Source organism: Eulemur rufifrons, chromosome 7, assembly GCF_041146395.1.
Source record: "Eulemur rufifrons isolate Redbay chromosome 7, OSU_ERuf_1, whole genome shotgun sequence".
NCBI lineage: Eukaryota > Metazoa > Chordata > Mammalia > Primates > Lemuridae > Eulemur > Eulemur rufifrons.
In genome coordinates, this window is record NC_090989.1 from 244965944 (window position 1) to 244981119 (window position 15176).

General features: G+C 35.4%; 1 protein-coding gene across 1 annotated transcript; it reads right to left on the reverse strand.

Annotated features, from left to right (window-relative positions):
• Window positions 1-13121: 13121 nt before the first annotated feature.
• TUSC1 (tumor suppressor candidate 1) lies at window positions 13122-14210 on the reverse strand. The gene has a single exon (XM_069474312.1). The coding sequence runs from the start codon at window positions 14208-14210 to the stop codon at window positions 13590-13592; it is 621 nt and encodes a 206-aa protein (XP_069330413.1). The 3' UTR covers window positions 13122-13589.
• Window positions 14211-15176: the final 966 nt, after the last annotated feature.

Genomic DNA, 15176 nt, shown 5'->3' on the forward strand with positions numbered 1-15176 from the left:
GGATGGAACTGGAGAACGTTCTGTTAAGTGAGATAAGCCAAGCACAGAAAGAAAAATCTTGCATGTTATTACTTATTTGTGGAAACTAAATATTAAAAACAATTGACCTCATGGAGACAGAGAGTAGAACAGTTACCAGAGTCTGGGAAAAGTAGTGGGGAGAGGAAGATAAAGTGGGGATGCTTAATGGGTCCAAAAATATAGTTAGATAGATAGAATGAACAATATTTGATAGCACAACAAAGTCACTGTAGTCAATAAGAAATTATGGTATGTTTTAAAATAACTACAACTGGAATGTTCCTAACACAAAGAAATGTTAAATCTTTGAGGTGATGGGCACCCCAATTACCTTAATTTGATTAATTCACATTATATGCCTGCATGAAAACATCATGTGTACCACATATATACACAACTATGTACCCATAATAATTAAAAATAACAATTTTTTTTAAAAAAGAATCAGTCCAATAATACTTCCTGTGAATTCTGTTCTTCCAAGTTTGGAGAGTTAATATTTTTTTCTGTGATTTTCTATTTCATAGTGTATGTCTGCATTTCTGCGTTAGATGTTAAACACTTCAAGGGAATAAATGATCTCATGGATTGTGTTACCAATGGTCAGGGATTTTATGCATGAGTTATTAAAATAATGAATAACTGTAAAGTGATATTTAGATAAAATTTAAAAAAAACTTAAGAATTAATATTTTAGTATCTTTCCAATTTTCAAAATGTAAGTTTGCATATGTACATTTTGAGTTAGTTAAATCAAGAAAACATCAAACTAGATTAATCAAAGATGATCAAATTTTGAGATGTAGTCTTTTGTTCAATAAAATCTTTAAAATGCATTAAATAAAATATAATAAAAATTAAAATACACCAATAAATATCAATAGTCACTGTTTATTAATTGACTCAATCAAGATCCCCCCAGGAAACAGATGGCATACTCAAAGTGAGTAATTTTAAAATACTTTAATGAAGGGCCATGTACAGAGAATTGGGTAGGGTTTGGGGAAACCAGAGAAATAGAGAAGTACCCTAAAGCTAGTTATAGCTGCAGTGGAGTACTTCACAACTCTCTTTGTCTTGAAATAGTAAGAGACTATATAGCCTTTACCAGAATCTAGAGATAGAAGGCTCTATAGTAAGTGCGGATATATAGGATCTGTGTGTGATCTTTGGTAGACTATAGGCAGCCCAGGGCAAACCCAGACCTAACACTTCCTCCTCCCTCTGATCTGTTAGTATTTCCTAGTGACCAAATCTAACTGGGAACCAACCTTACCCTAGGACTCAAGAAGCAAGTGAGACCAGTAATATAATAAAAATAGGGTAGGGTGGAGAAGGATGGAGACTGGATATGGAGGGTGAAGTTTTGGTATCTGGTAGTTCTGTCTTGGATATTTTATTTTCATTTGATTCTCCTTTTATGCTGCTAAACCCCAGTTTCAGAAGGATGATTTATAGGAATTTATTTTTTCAAGAAAAATATTGGTTGAGTAAAAAATGTAAAAACTTTTTTATTAGTTAAAGGGAGTCTTCAAATCCAATTCTTTTGTACTTTTTTAAGAAATTCAACATCTGCATCAATAATATGAAAAAAAACACTGTGTAAGAAAATGGATTCAGAAACCTTTTTGATTATAGCTTTCTGCTTGAGTATATAATCAACTTCACAGTCAGATGTTTTCAAGTCTTAGAATTATTAGTATTACTGATGTGCCTTATTAAAACCATAAAAGTGCTTTTATTCTTCTCAGAAAATGTTGTGAAGCACATAGATTTAATAATATAACCTTTGGGATTTGCAGGTTAATTTGGCAGCCTTCTTATACTTGATAGACACAAATCTGCCCTGTGTTCTCACTTGAAATATAGAAAAGGCCAAGCAAAAAGATATACAACAAAAAATTCTGAGAAATTAATTCTCAACCTTAAGAAGCAGTCAGGAAGATAAAACAAATAGAAAATCTAAAGTAATTATAATGACTAATACTTTTTGTCATAAATGCCAAGTGATATAAAGAAATTATCTCTTATAAATAATAATGTTCTTACCTTAGTATTGTACTTTAAAGCATAAAGGGTGAGTTCAGATATAATATCTAATTTGTCTCATAACAAACCTAGTGTTATCTATATTTGGGATACATTGTTATCCAAGTTTTATATTTGAAAAAATTGCATAAAGAGATTAAGTAATTTTCTTAAGGTCCAAAACTAATAAATGCCAAACATTACAACTGAGCTTTCTGACTCCCAGTCAGAAATATATAGTCCATATTCTTTATACTATAACAGGATCTATACAATACCTTTAAGCACATACAAAAATGTGTATATCACATACTATGCTAAGAATATTTTAGCACATACACAAAAAGAATAAATTGTAAAATACTGAGATAAAAATAAATGAGAGATTATCTGCTGCCCTACATACCTGCCTGCCATGTTTTGAAGATTATTTGTCTAACATATATACCAGTTTATTCTCTGAACTAAAATAAAGTTAAGAATTTATAACCATTTAGATGTGAGAACCATTAGATTATATGTTCAGAATGATTTCTAGATTTTGTTTTTTGCTTTAGCCATTAGGCAAATGCTGATTATTTAAGTTATAGACTGTTAGAGATGGGGCACTGAAGTTTAGCTTTATATCACCAGTAATTTGAAAATCTCTCCATATGTTTACTGGCTATTCAGTTTTTCTCTGATTCTGTACTGGGATGATTTTCTTTTCTAATTTGATTCACAGTAATTCCCAATATATCTATACAGTAACTTTTTTTCCATTTAATATTTTTCAGTTATATTCTTCCAGTTAGCATCCCATTCATTGTGTGCTGGCTTTTAAGAAAAGAATTTGTTATTTTAATTGGTCAAATTAATAACCTCTTGGTTTTAGCTATGTATTGTTTAAGGAATGTTTTATCATCATGGGTCATAAAGATGTTCTCCAATATTGCTTCCTATAATTTTGTGAAATATTATCTTTGAAATGTAAGTATTTAATATACAAGTAAAATAATATGTATCTGATATGAGGTGAAGGGCAAAAACAATTTTCCTGTATGGATGATCTATTTTTGCAGCACTTCTATTAAAAAGTCCATCTTTTTTCCATCAAAGTTTAAAGCCACCTCTTTTACAAATCAAGTTTTCAAATATATGGGGCCTAATTCTAGGTTCTTCATCCCATTCCTTTGGTCTTCTCACTTAGCACTGCAGCAGAAGACACTGTAGGATTACTAACACGTTGTAAAAAGACACCTCACATGTTTTTCTTCTTCTGTAGGTTCTAATGTTTTTTGGAAACCACTCTTGTGCTCCTTTCTTGTCAATGACTCTGCCTACCAAAGAACATCCACTACTCTTGACTTCTTATAGCGTAGGTAAGTTTTAACTGTTTTTGTACTTTATATAAATTGAATTATACAGTATGTATTGTTTTGTGACTGGCTTCTTTCCTTCAATATTGTGTTTGTGAGACACCCATATTGTGGCGTATCATTGTAGTGTTCATTCTCATCCCTGTGTGATATTCCATTTTGACTTCTATTAAGAAAATTATATAACTCAAACTGGCTTAACCAATAAAGAAAAGTATTTTCTCACATAACTGGAAACTCAAAAGGAAGTAGGACTCCAGGCATGACAATCAGAATTGCAATGATGTTTTTGAGAAATGAGTTTTCTTCTATCTCTCTGCAATGTTATTCTTATGATCACATGATAACTGCCAGGGAACTGCTCTGTTCAGCAGCATAGGAAACTCTCTCTCAACCAAGGAATATACAGTTGTCCCTCAGTATCTGCAGTGGGTTGGTTCCAGGACTGCCACCCTCCCCCAGGATAACAAAATTGGCAGATATGCAAATCTCTTATATAAAATGGGATAATATTTGCATATAATCTATGTACATCTTCCTGTATACTTTAAATCATCTCTAGATTACTTATAATGTCTAATACAATGTAAATGCTTTGTACGTAGCTGTTACGCTGTATTGGTTTTTTACTTGCTTTATTTTTTTCAAATATTTTTAAGATGTAGTTTGTTTAATCTGTGGATGTGAAACGTGCAGGTATTGAGGACCAACTGTAAATCATTCTCTTCAGTCAGTTTGGGCCAAGTTTGTAAAGAGATAAATTTTCGTCAAATAAGTAGGCAAAATTTTGAAAATCTACTCTGTTCCCCTCCAAACAATCAGACTATCCCCAAGAGTCCCACATGTGAAATTTACCAAAAATATTTACTCCATTACTATTTAACCTGTTCTGCAACACAAAGAATGTAAAACAAAATCTTTTCATGAAATAAGTACAACCATAGTCATGACAAAGACTGCAAAATTAGGAACTTACAGAACAATCACCTTATGCTTAATAGAGAAAGCCAGAAACATTTCTATTAATATCAGAAACAAATTATTTATTATTTGCTACTATTACTTAATATTTTTTTCTAGAAGGGTTAGCTAGTGGAATTAGAAATGATAGTCATAAGAATATAGAAAAGAAAATTTAAAAATTGGGAAAAAAATTTGATTATGGGCAAAAGGTATAATTGTAGGCCTAAAATATTTAAAAGAATCAACTCAAATATTAGTTTAAACAGTAAAAGAATTTGGCAATTTGACTGAATATAAAACTTAAAATAGTTTCCTTCTATATACCTATGTTCAAACAATCAGAAGCTATACTAAGAGAAACGATATCATTTGTATTAGCAAGAAAAAGGTTGAAATATTTAATAATTAAATTAAGTAAAATGTCCAAGATCCTTATGAAGGAAATTTCACAAGCTTGTGAGAGAGACAAAAAAGAAAAAAAAAAAAAAGACTTGAACAAATAAAGAGACAAAGCCTGTTTGGGGATGGATAAATTCACTGTAATCAATGTCTACTCTTTCTAAATAAATCTTTAAACTTAATTGAATCCAGACAAAAATTGCAACAAAACATTTTCTTTTAGAAGTAGACAAGCTAATTGTAAAGCTTTTGTCTAAAAACATGCAAAATTGGGACAATATTTATAAGAAAGGGTACTGAGGGATATTAACATTACTATATATTGAAATATTTTATAAAGTAGTGATTAAACAACATAGTACAGTGACATAAATAGATAGATTCAAGGAACAAATAGAAAGTTTAGAAATAAAAACAAACTCAGGAAACCAGTATATGATTAAGGAAACATTACATTTTAGTAAGGAAAGGATAAGTTAAGCAATGATAAAGATTAGATCAGATGGCCTTTTAGATTAGAAATATATTTGGATCCCTATACCAAAATTGACACCAAAATGATTCCATATGAATCAGATAAAGACCACATATATCACATGTGTATGATTATATATTATATAAATCCACAAATCATAAAAGCCTGAAAATTTGAGCACTTTGAAATTTATATGTGAAAAACAGCATAAAGTTCGAGACAAGCCTGAGCAAGAGCGAGACCCCATCTCTACTAAAAATAGAAAGAAATTATATGGACATCTAAAAATATATATAGAAAAAAATTAGCTGGGCATGGTGGCGAATGCCTGTAGTCCCAGCTACTCGGGAGACTGAGGCAGGAGGATTGCTTGAGCCAGGGAGTTTGAGGTTGCTCTGAGCTAAGATGATGCCATGGCACTCTAGCCCAGGCAACAGATTGAGACTCTGTCTCAAAAAAAAAAAAAAAAACCAGCATAAAATCAGAAGATATATCATCCTTCCCCCCAAAAAAGTAAATCTACATGAAAGGAAATACAAATGACTCTTAAGTGTAATCTATGTGACTGTTAATTCCTAAAGTTGTACAAAATGGTGATCCTAGCTTAATCTCAGCTGTAATGGGAGACACGCAATTTAAAACTTACAATGTGATTAAGTTTTCCATCTGTCATTTAGGCAAAGATGAACATTTGGTACTACATCATGCGGCAAACGTATCAGAAAACAGGCAGTCTCAAAGATTTCAGGTGCAATGTAATTGGTACAAACTCGGCCAAGAGAAATGTGATAGTGTCTTTTTCAATTAAAAAGACACATGCTTTTTTACCTAAAAATACTATTATATATAATTTATCACAAAGAGACATTTGTACAGATATGAAATAAGATGCATACATACAAAGATATTTAATAATGTAGCAATGCTACTAAAAACAAAAGCTAGTACAAAACAACAAAAGGAATGAGGCACCTAGGAAGATCCTGGATGGGGTGGCACTAACCTATACAGTGTATTAATGCCTGTGTGTGTGTGTGTGTGTGTGTGTATGCAAGCATTTGTATTTATGCATGCACACACACACTTACAGGATTTCCAAAAGAATATACAAGATACTGGTGACACTAGATAGTCCCAGGTCTCTGGCTTGAACAACTGTAGAAATGTTAGTTCTGGCCACTACCAAGCAAATTAGTTTATGGTGCAGATTTAAAGATCTGGGGATTTAGATTTTCATGGACAGTTCCTGAGATAGATTCTAATATTTCATATACGAAAGAGAGTGCAATTATATTACATAAATGTTGGTATCTAAATGAGAAAATTAAGATAGCACTTCAAAAACCGTATTTTGGAGAAAGAAAAAAACCTAATACATTGCTCAGTATTACCCTATGCAATGGACTAAATGTTAAAACCCTAATCCCAATGTAATGGCATTGGGATGAAGAGACCAGTGCTCTCTCTTTCTGACATGTGAGGATAAAGGAAGTCTACAATCTGGAAGAAGACCCTCACCAGAACCCTACCATACTGGCACCCTGAGCTCATGCTTCCAGCCTCCAAAACTGTGAGAAATAAATTTCTGTTGTTTATAAGCCACTCAGTTTATTTTGTTACAGCAGCCTGAGCTTATTAGACATCATATTACATTGATGTTATGAATCACCTTTCTTTAACTATTTGTGTTTCTTTCTGCCCTCATGCTTTTTTTAAGCACTTGCCTTTTTTTCTAACTATGTTAATTTAAACGATATACGCAGAAATGTAAAGAATCAGCAAAGGGTATATTAATTGAAATTATTATTATCAACATTAATATGTGATAATTGTAAATTCTTTAAAATAATATTTTTAAAATTACAAATATAATAAGATTATAATAGTATTCTGCTATTAGCCAATAAAGCCCCTGGAACTTCTGAGGCCCAAATTTTACATTGGTATTAGTTGAATCCTAAAAAGTAATACAGTGAAAGTTAACACAAAGAAATTAGTTATGTTCAGAGAAACTAATTAACAGAATGATACTGAGAAAGATAGCATAAATAAATAGATACAAACTATACTATTTTACAAGCATATTTAAGCATTTTACTTATACTCTGAGAAATTCAACACTCCCTAGATATTTTACATCCTCAAGAGGACAAGTGTAGAGGTCAAAGCATTTTTTATAACATAAATATTTAGTAAAATTTAAATTTTGTTTAAAGTCAACCAATGGATTGATTTTTAATCAATTCACAAGCCGAATGTTTAAATTTTGGAGGTAAATGGTTCTATTAGACTTTATGACTATTTTAATTCTTGAGGATTCACATTCAATTTTATTAAGCATTCTTGATAAATGAATCAGGAACACTCAACTAGAGTGCAATGTAAAACGTAGTTCTCTTGAAAGTTAAGTTATCGGCAAAAATGTCTGAAGGATGCTGGGCTGAAACTCTCCAAGGTCTCTTTCAGCTCTAAAAGTTGTAGAATTCTAGTACACAAGAGACAAGATTTACAAAAAGCATTTCCCCCTCAAGTTATACATTTAGATTTACATATAAAATAGAATAACATTTACCAAGCATAGGCTCTAAAACCCGTATTTGTATGATGCATACAATTTTTAGAGATAGTTCATATTTACAGGGATGTCATATGCAAAATTTAACAGCTATATTTCCTTGCTTGTTTAAAGCAATATCTTACATTTTGCACTCATAAGAATAGTGCATAGGTGAATGAAAAGGTCACATTTTTTTCAATCTATAAAGCAATCACATCATATTTCTATTTTTAATTGAATTATGTGGTTTGAAATATGTTATACCAGTACCTATAAATTCTTAACAATTTATTTATTTATTTATTTATTTTGAGACAAAGTCTCACTCTGTTGCCCTGGCTAGAGTGCTGTGGCATCAGCCTAGCTCACAGCAACTTCAAACTCCTGGGCTTCAACAATACTACTGCCTCAGCCTCCCGAGTAGCTGGGATTACAGGCATGCGCCACCATGCCCGGCTAATTTTTTTTCTATATATATTTTTAGCTGTCCAGATAATTTCTTTCTATTTTTAGTAGAAACAGGGTCTCGCTCTTGCTCAGGCTGGTCTCGAACTCCTGACCTTGAGCGATCCTCCCGCCTTGGCCTCCCAGAGTGCTAGGATTACAGGCGTGAGCCACCGTGCCCGGATTTTACAATTTTTTAAGCAGATGACAGCCTCCATGTAAGGTGGTTGATCATAAAAATCTGTTTTACCATTCTTCCATAATAATAGAATTATAGCTGGGAAAAGACATTGTTACTTGCCTGAATTTTTTAGCTTCTTTTGAAATTAAATGGGTCATGTAATAAAGTTGTGCCAATGGAATGTGAGCAGAAGGATTTATGTCATTTTTAGGTCTGGGCCTCCCTCCTCCAGGTCTAGTTACATTTCTCATGTGCTGAAACCTGAATATGCTAACCTATTTCTACCATGCTGATGAAACAATGCCCTAGGGCAAGGCAGAGGAACACCATAAAAGCAATCTGAGACCCTTAAAGACCACGTGGAGCACAGTTTCCTGACATCCTGAAGCTCTGGCGTCAGGAATAATATGTAACAAGAAAAAAGTATTGTTTTTTTTTTTAATTTATTTTTATTGCAACATATTACGGGGGTACAAATGTTTAGGTTACATATATTGCCTTTGCCCCACCCAAGTCAGAGCTTCAAGAGTGTCCATTCCCCAGATGGTGCTCATCGCACTCATTATGTGTGAATATACCCATCCCTCCCACTCCCTGCTCCCACCTGCCCAACACCTGATGAATGTTATTACTATATATATATATGTATATGTGCACTTAAGTGTTGGTCAGTTAATACCAACATCTCTAATGATCAGGGAAATGCAAATCAAAACCACAATGAGATATCACTTATCTCCAGTGAGAATGGCCTTTATCAAAAAGTTCCAAAACAATAAATAAATGTTGGCATGGATGTGAAGAGATAGGAACACTCATACACTGCTGGTGGGACTGCAAACTAGTTCTTTGTTTTTTATAACTACTGAACTGTTGTGTTTCTTTGTTATAGCGACAGAGTCTTTACCATAACTAATGGCAGATACTTTAATTTTAAAATACAGTAGAGGTTATATGCTTAAAATGAGAAAAATAAAAAATAAAGTAAGGAAATATGTAAAAATAAAAGGTCGGGGAAAACTTTTATCAGTCCTAATCAAGGAAAACTATGGATTGTATTTCTCCAGGGAAATTAAAGGATGATTTAAGGAAAATGTTAGGCTTTGTCCAATTATCAGGAAGAGAATATGTTACTAAATTAATTTATATTTAAGTGACTCCTTTGAATGCTTTTTCATATATAAAATATCACTTTTACACCAGAAAAGGATACTATGCATTGAAAATTCATATATGTATGTGTGTATATATGTATATGTGTATCTATTAATATAATATATGTCTTTTATTCTTACATTTGAGTATCTTTCTACCTGACATTTCAGGAGTGAATTGCAAATAGAAAAAATAAGACAATACTATAAAGCCCCTGGTAAATGTGAGATAGATTGTTGTTGGAGTTCCTCCCTCAAAGAACTTACTTTTTAGGGTAGAATTCTTATCATTCAGACAAGAGTCAAGGACCAACAAACACTCACAATTGTCCTTTTTCAAACTTTTTCTGAAGCACAACAGATGTCCGAGAGTTTAGGTTTAGAAAAAAGACTTCCTTACTAATAAGTTACCATAAAATATGTAAAGACTATGCTGGCAACTAAGTAAATTCTCAATATGAATTTTATAATAAGCAATATCTATCTAGTATAGATTAAACACAATGTAGTTTAATTCTGATCATTAAGATATGATAATCTTAGTTTAAGATTTAAAATTTGAAATTAGAGCCTGATTCTTATAAAATCAGATGTGAGTATAAGTGTTTTTCTTGATCTTTAATATTTTCAGTGCATAAATGTATTCATATACTGTCTATATCAGATAAGATATTCAGAAAGTTTATAATAGAAAAACTTAGAATTTACAATTTATCAATTCATCACTAAAAAAAAAAATAGAAATAAATTTGTCATTCATGAACATTTTCCAAACATTTTGTGACAAATTCTCAGTAAATATTTGTTCCTTTTAAAGAAATAGAAAATGGCCTTTGGCATTGAAATCAAGAAAATGCTGCTAATAATTTTTCAGTGCATATTAATTCAATTAATTAAATACTTTGATATCAGTTTCATCATAGAAATACTCATGAATTGTCAAATACTAGTTTCATGATGACAATACTCATAAATTGGCAAAACTATGTCTATGGATATTTAAACAATACAAAAAATGTTTTCAAGTATTCTTCAAATATTTACAATGTTCAAGAAATTTAGCAAAGACAGCTTGTTCTATGATCTACATAAGCACTCATTTTATATTGCTTTGATTCGTATCCTAATTGTTATAGAGAAAAAATAAAGTGTACTTTTGTAATAGCCATAAAAAATTCTGATTAAAAAATGCCAATCTTCCTCACTGAATTTGTTTGCTAAGACACATCATTTTGTAGCATATTTCTATAAATTGTAATCCCTCTTTTCTTTGTACAAGTAATCTGAAAGTATGAAAATAAAATGTCATTATAATAACGTATGGTTCACTGTCCTTTTAGTTGATTTCAGATCAAACTAGATCCTAGATCCAACTGTTTAAAAATCAACTTTACCCATTTCTTAAATACCTACATATTTTGATATAACAAAACATCTTTTATATTACTATATGATGGTTTATCAGTTATCAGCAGAGAACTTCATAAAACTTGAAATATACATTACCTTCAACCCATCTTATGGGGTTGGTTTCAGAATTTGCGGTCTTTCAGGAATTATGCTCAAAAGTAATCCGCATTTGTGTGTTGTATACATGCACATCCCTCATTACTTTACAAAAACTTGCTTCACCAGTAAATTCAACAATTTTAAACTTCACTCATATAAACATAATTTTAAGGAAAAATCTTTAGGAACTATGTAAATTATTTTGCTTGGTTGTTGAATATTACCAATTTTGCCACAATTGGCAAGTATTTTTGAATGTTATATTGCATTATTTCCTTATTATGTAGGGTTTTATCTCCCTTATTTGCTTACAAGGAGTAAAAAATGTCAACTTATTTGAAATTTACGTATCTCTGATAATATTCATATAGAAGCAAAATACAGAAAGCACAAGAAAATGTAAGTGAAATACACATTTATGATTGTCATGTTGATTGTAATTCTGATAGAGCACTTACTTTGAAGCAGATATTTTGCTTATATCATCTCAATAAATTTTTTTTAACATTTCAAGGTAGATAGTATGTTAATTTTATTAATGAAAAGACAGGCTTAAAGAGATCAATTTAAACTTGAAGATACAGTTTAATAGCAGTAGGGTGGATAAATTTTTTTGGAATCTTCAATTCCTGCTGCCTCCTAAAAATGTTTTACAGTCATTCGTCACTTAATGACAAGAGTATGTTCTGAGAAATGCAACCTTTGGTGATTTTGTTGTTGTGTGCACTTCATAGAGTGTACTTACACAAATGTAAATGGTATAGCCCACTACACACCAAGGCTATATTGTATAGCCTATTGCTCCTAGGCTACAAACCTGTATAGCATGTTACTGTACTGAATACTGTAGGCAACTGTTAACACAGTGGTAAGTATGTGTGTATCTAAACATAGAAAAGGGTCTGTAAAAATACAGTGTTAAAATCTTATGGGACTGCCCTCATATACGTGGTCTGAAATGTCATCAGTCAGTGCATGACTGTATTTCTTTCACTGTTACAAAATGAAGGCTAAGGAGGTAAAATTTATTTTCATACACCTACCTCTTCTCACTAACTTTCTTTTCATATTGTTTGGCCATAGAGAAAGATTTGAATATTCACAAGTGAGGATCAGTTACCTTTAAGTGAAATGCAAAGTGTCTTCAAACTCCAGAACTAGAAGAATCACAAAACTAGTTTCCCTGGAACTTTGTTTTGTAATATATAATAAATATTTGAAACTTTTGGAATATGCTGTAATACATTTTATTCCCCTAACAATTCTACTCACATTTTTTCCCCCAAAGTGTTTTCCATCACAGAAACACTTTTACACCCGTAATTTTTATCAGGCACAATTACTTAGTAAGCAAAAGTGCTATTCGTTAACAAAATGCAATAAAAGTGAGCTTAGAACATTTGTTGTTAAAATTAGTCATACTTTTTTCTGACATCGAAATCACAACCAAATCTCTTTGGTATAAAAGCAATTTATAATTTCTTAAAAGTTCTTAGCCAAAACAAGACAAATTGGCTATGCACTAATTAAGCACTATTGTCAAGTCCAAAATGTAATAAAAATGATGAAATGTTTAGAGTATCTAATCTTTAATTTTTATAAAAGATCACTGTTATTTACATAAGGCAAAATTATAGTTTACATAAGATAAACAAAGCCAAATATTAAAATATGTAAGATAAACATACATGTATAACTCTTAAAGAAACGTATAAAAATTTAATACACTTAAAATAATAGGCGTGGGAAACTTTTAGATTATTTTTAATGCACCAGATTTATTTACTATTTGAAAGGATCACCTATAGGCAGATACTTTAAAAATTTTCCGGGGGTTAAACGAATCAGTATATATTAGATGTATACGGACTGGAGGTAGGGGTACACATGAGTTCCTAGGTTATATATATTCTTCTCTTCTTTATAAAAATGGAGTACTTTATAGGACATCCAAGTAATACCGATTTATAAAAACAAATACTGTATTTGAAATGTGGCCACATAAGAGATAATAGCTGAAGGCTTTAGGGGATTGAAGAATGAACCATCAACTCAACTAACTCAAAACGCATTACTCATCCCTCAAAAAAAAAAAAAAAAGAAAAGAAAAAGAGAGAGAGAAAACACACACACAACAGATCCTCAAAACACCAAGAAAGGTTCAGGAATTAGGAGTGTTTACTGGCACCCAATTCTTGCTGTTTTAAAACCTGCCCCTCCGTTGCTAGGCCTCTCTCCTTGGAATCCGGCAGGGGCAAGAGGTAGGTGCTCGGTGCACGTGGGGACTTCAGAGGGCCCTGGCAGACTCTCAACCTCCGCCGGACAGATCGTGAAGCACCACCCGGAAGTGTCCGCTGGCGGGACAGGAGGCGGGAGAGCACCGCGGTCCAAAGTTTCCGCCCGCCTAGTGGCCCCGGGCATGGGCGAGGTGGGGGGGAGCCGCTCAACGGAGGAGGAGGGGCCCGCACGAGGCCCCGCCTCTCCCCCGCGGCGGCCTTGGCTACAACCAGGGCCCAGAGGGCTCCGGGTCCCAAGCATGGAGGCCTGACTCAGGCTCCCGCAGAGGCTGCTCCTCCTTGTCCCCTCGGGGGCGCGGCCCCCGCTGCTCGAGGTGCAGCTGCAGCAGAGCCCGGCGGTACATGGCCTCCAGCTGCTCAAGCCGGGCCCTCAGGGCCCTGGGGCTGCCCGGCTCGTCCTCTCGGCCGCTGCCTCTCGCCCTGCGGTTCGTGCTGGCCTCCTCGGGGCCTGGGTTTGCCTCCGCGGGCGCCCCGTCGGCGTCTTCTTCGGGGAACCGCAAAGCCTGACGGAAGAGGCTGCGGTTCTCGCGCTTCAGCCTCCGGTTCTCGAGCCGCAGTCGGGCGTTCTCCTCGCGCAGCCGCGCGTTCTGCCGGTCCCGCTCGTCCCGCGCGCGGATGGCCTCCAGGTGGCTCGCCGCCAGGTCGGCAAACCGCTCCTCCAGCTGCTGTCGGGCGCCACCCGCACGGCCTCGCCAGCCCACGCTGCTGCTGCCGCCGCCACCCCCACAAACCCGGCCCGGGCAGCCTGGCCCGCGGCTGTCCCCGCCGCCATCCCCGCCGCCGCAACTCCCGCGCCTAGTGGCGCTACCACGCATGCGCCACATCGGTCCCGTCCCAACCGCGCCGCCAGCGCCGTGGGCCGAGGGGCCGCGCGCCGAGGCGCGGGCGGTTCGGGGCACGGCAGGGCGGCCGGGGCGGTGGCGGCAGAGGAGGAGAGGAGGTGGCGGGCGGCGGCTGCTGGCTTGGAGCCAGAGGAGGCCGGGAATTTGCCCGGGCTGAGGCGTGTCCTGTCTCCTGTGGTGGAGCTGCCCCCAGGGCCTGCTATCTCTGGGCTCTGCTGTCACACAATGCCCCCCGGGAGCGCTTTGCTGCTCAGCCCTCTGGCCGCGCGGGGAAAAGCGTGTATCCTCAGCGGGGCTCTACCGGGCGCTTCCGTGCAGGCCTGGGCACTGCAGGAACCAGCCATCCTCGCCCCGCTCTCGAACGCAACCACCAGTGGTTACCTTGCTCTTTACATGCCAGTCTAAAAACTACTACTACTAATAAAATGATAAGGACAAACCTATGGGGGGGCAAAATGAAAAGCTCTAATTACTTAAAACCTAGCCGTTTACTCTGCCCCAATGCTGCTGAAAACATTCAACAGAATTGGGCTGAGCATCTGTCATAGGGCTCTCGAGTGGGAACAGGTGGCTCTCGAAAGAATATAGGCAATTCCCAATTTGTGAATAGCCAGGAATCCACTTTGTAAATTGTTTGGAACACCACAGAAACAAGGTTATAGATAGTCAATTTGCTCAGGTCAGTCTCCAAAACCTATGAAATTGAGGATGTACCGTGTTCATTTGAACACTCAGAAAGTTCCAAAATTTGTGGGAACGAATAGATGCGACTCATTGAATGACTCGTTCCTTTTTTTTCAGGGGTCTCAACCTACAAAGTAACTGTATTATTCCAAACTAAATGGAATGTTAGGTACTGAAGCTAGAATCTCTTGGGGGAGAGATGCGGTAGCAAGAATCTGCATTTTTAACAAGGTTTCAGGGAATTCTCAGATTCACCAAAATCTC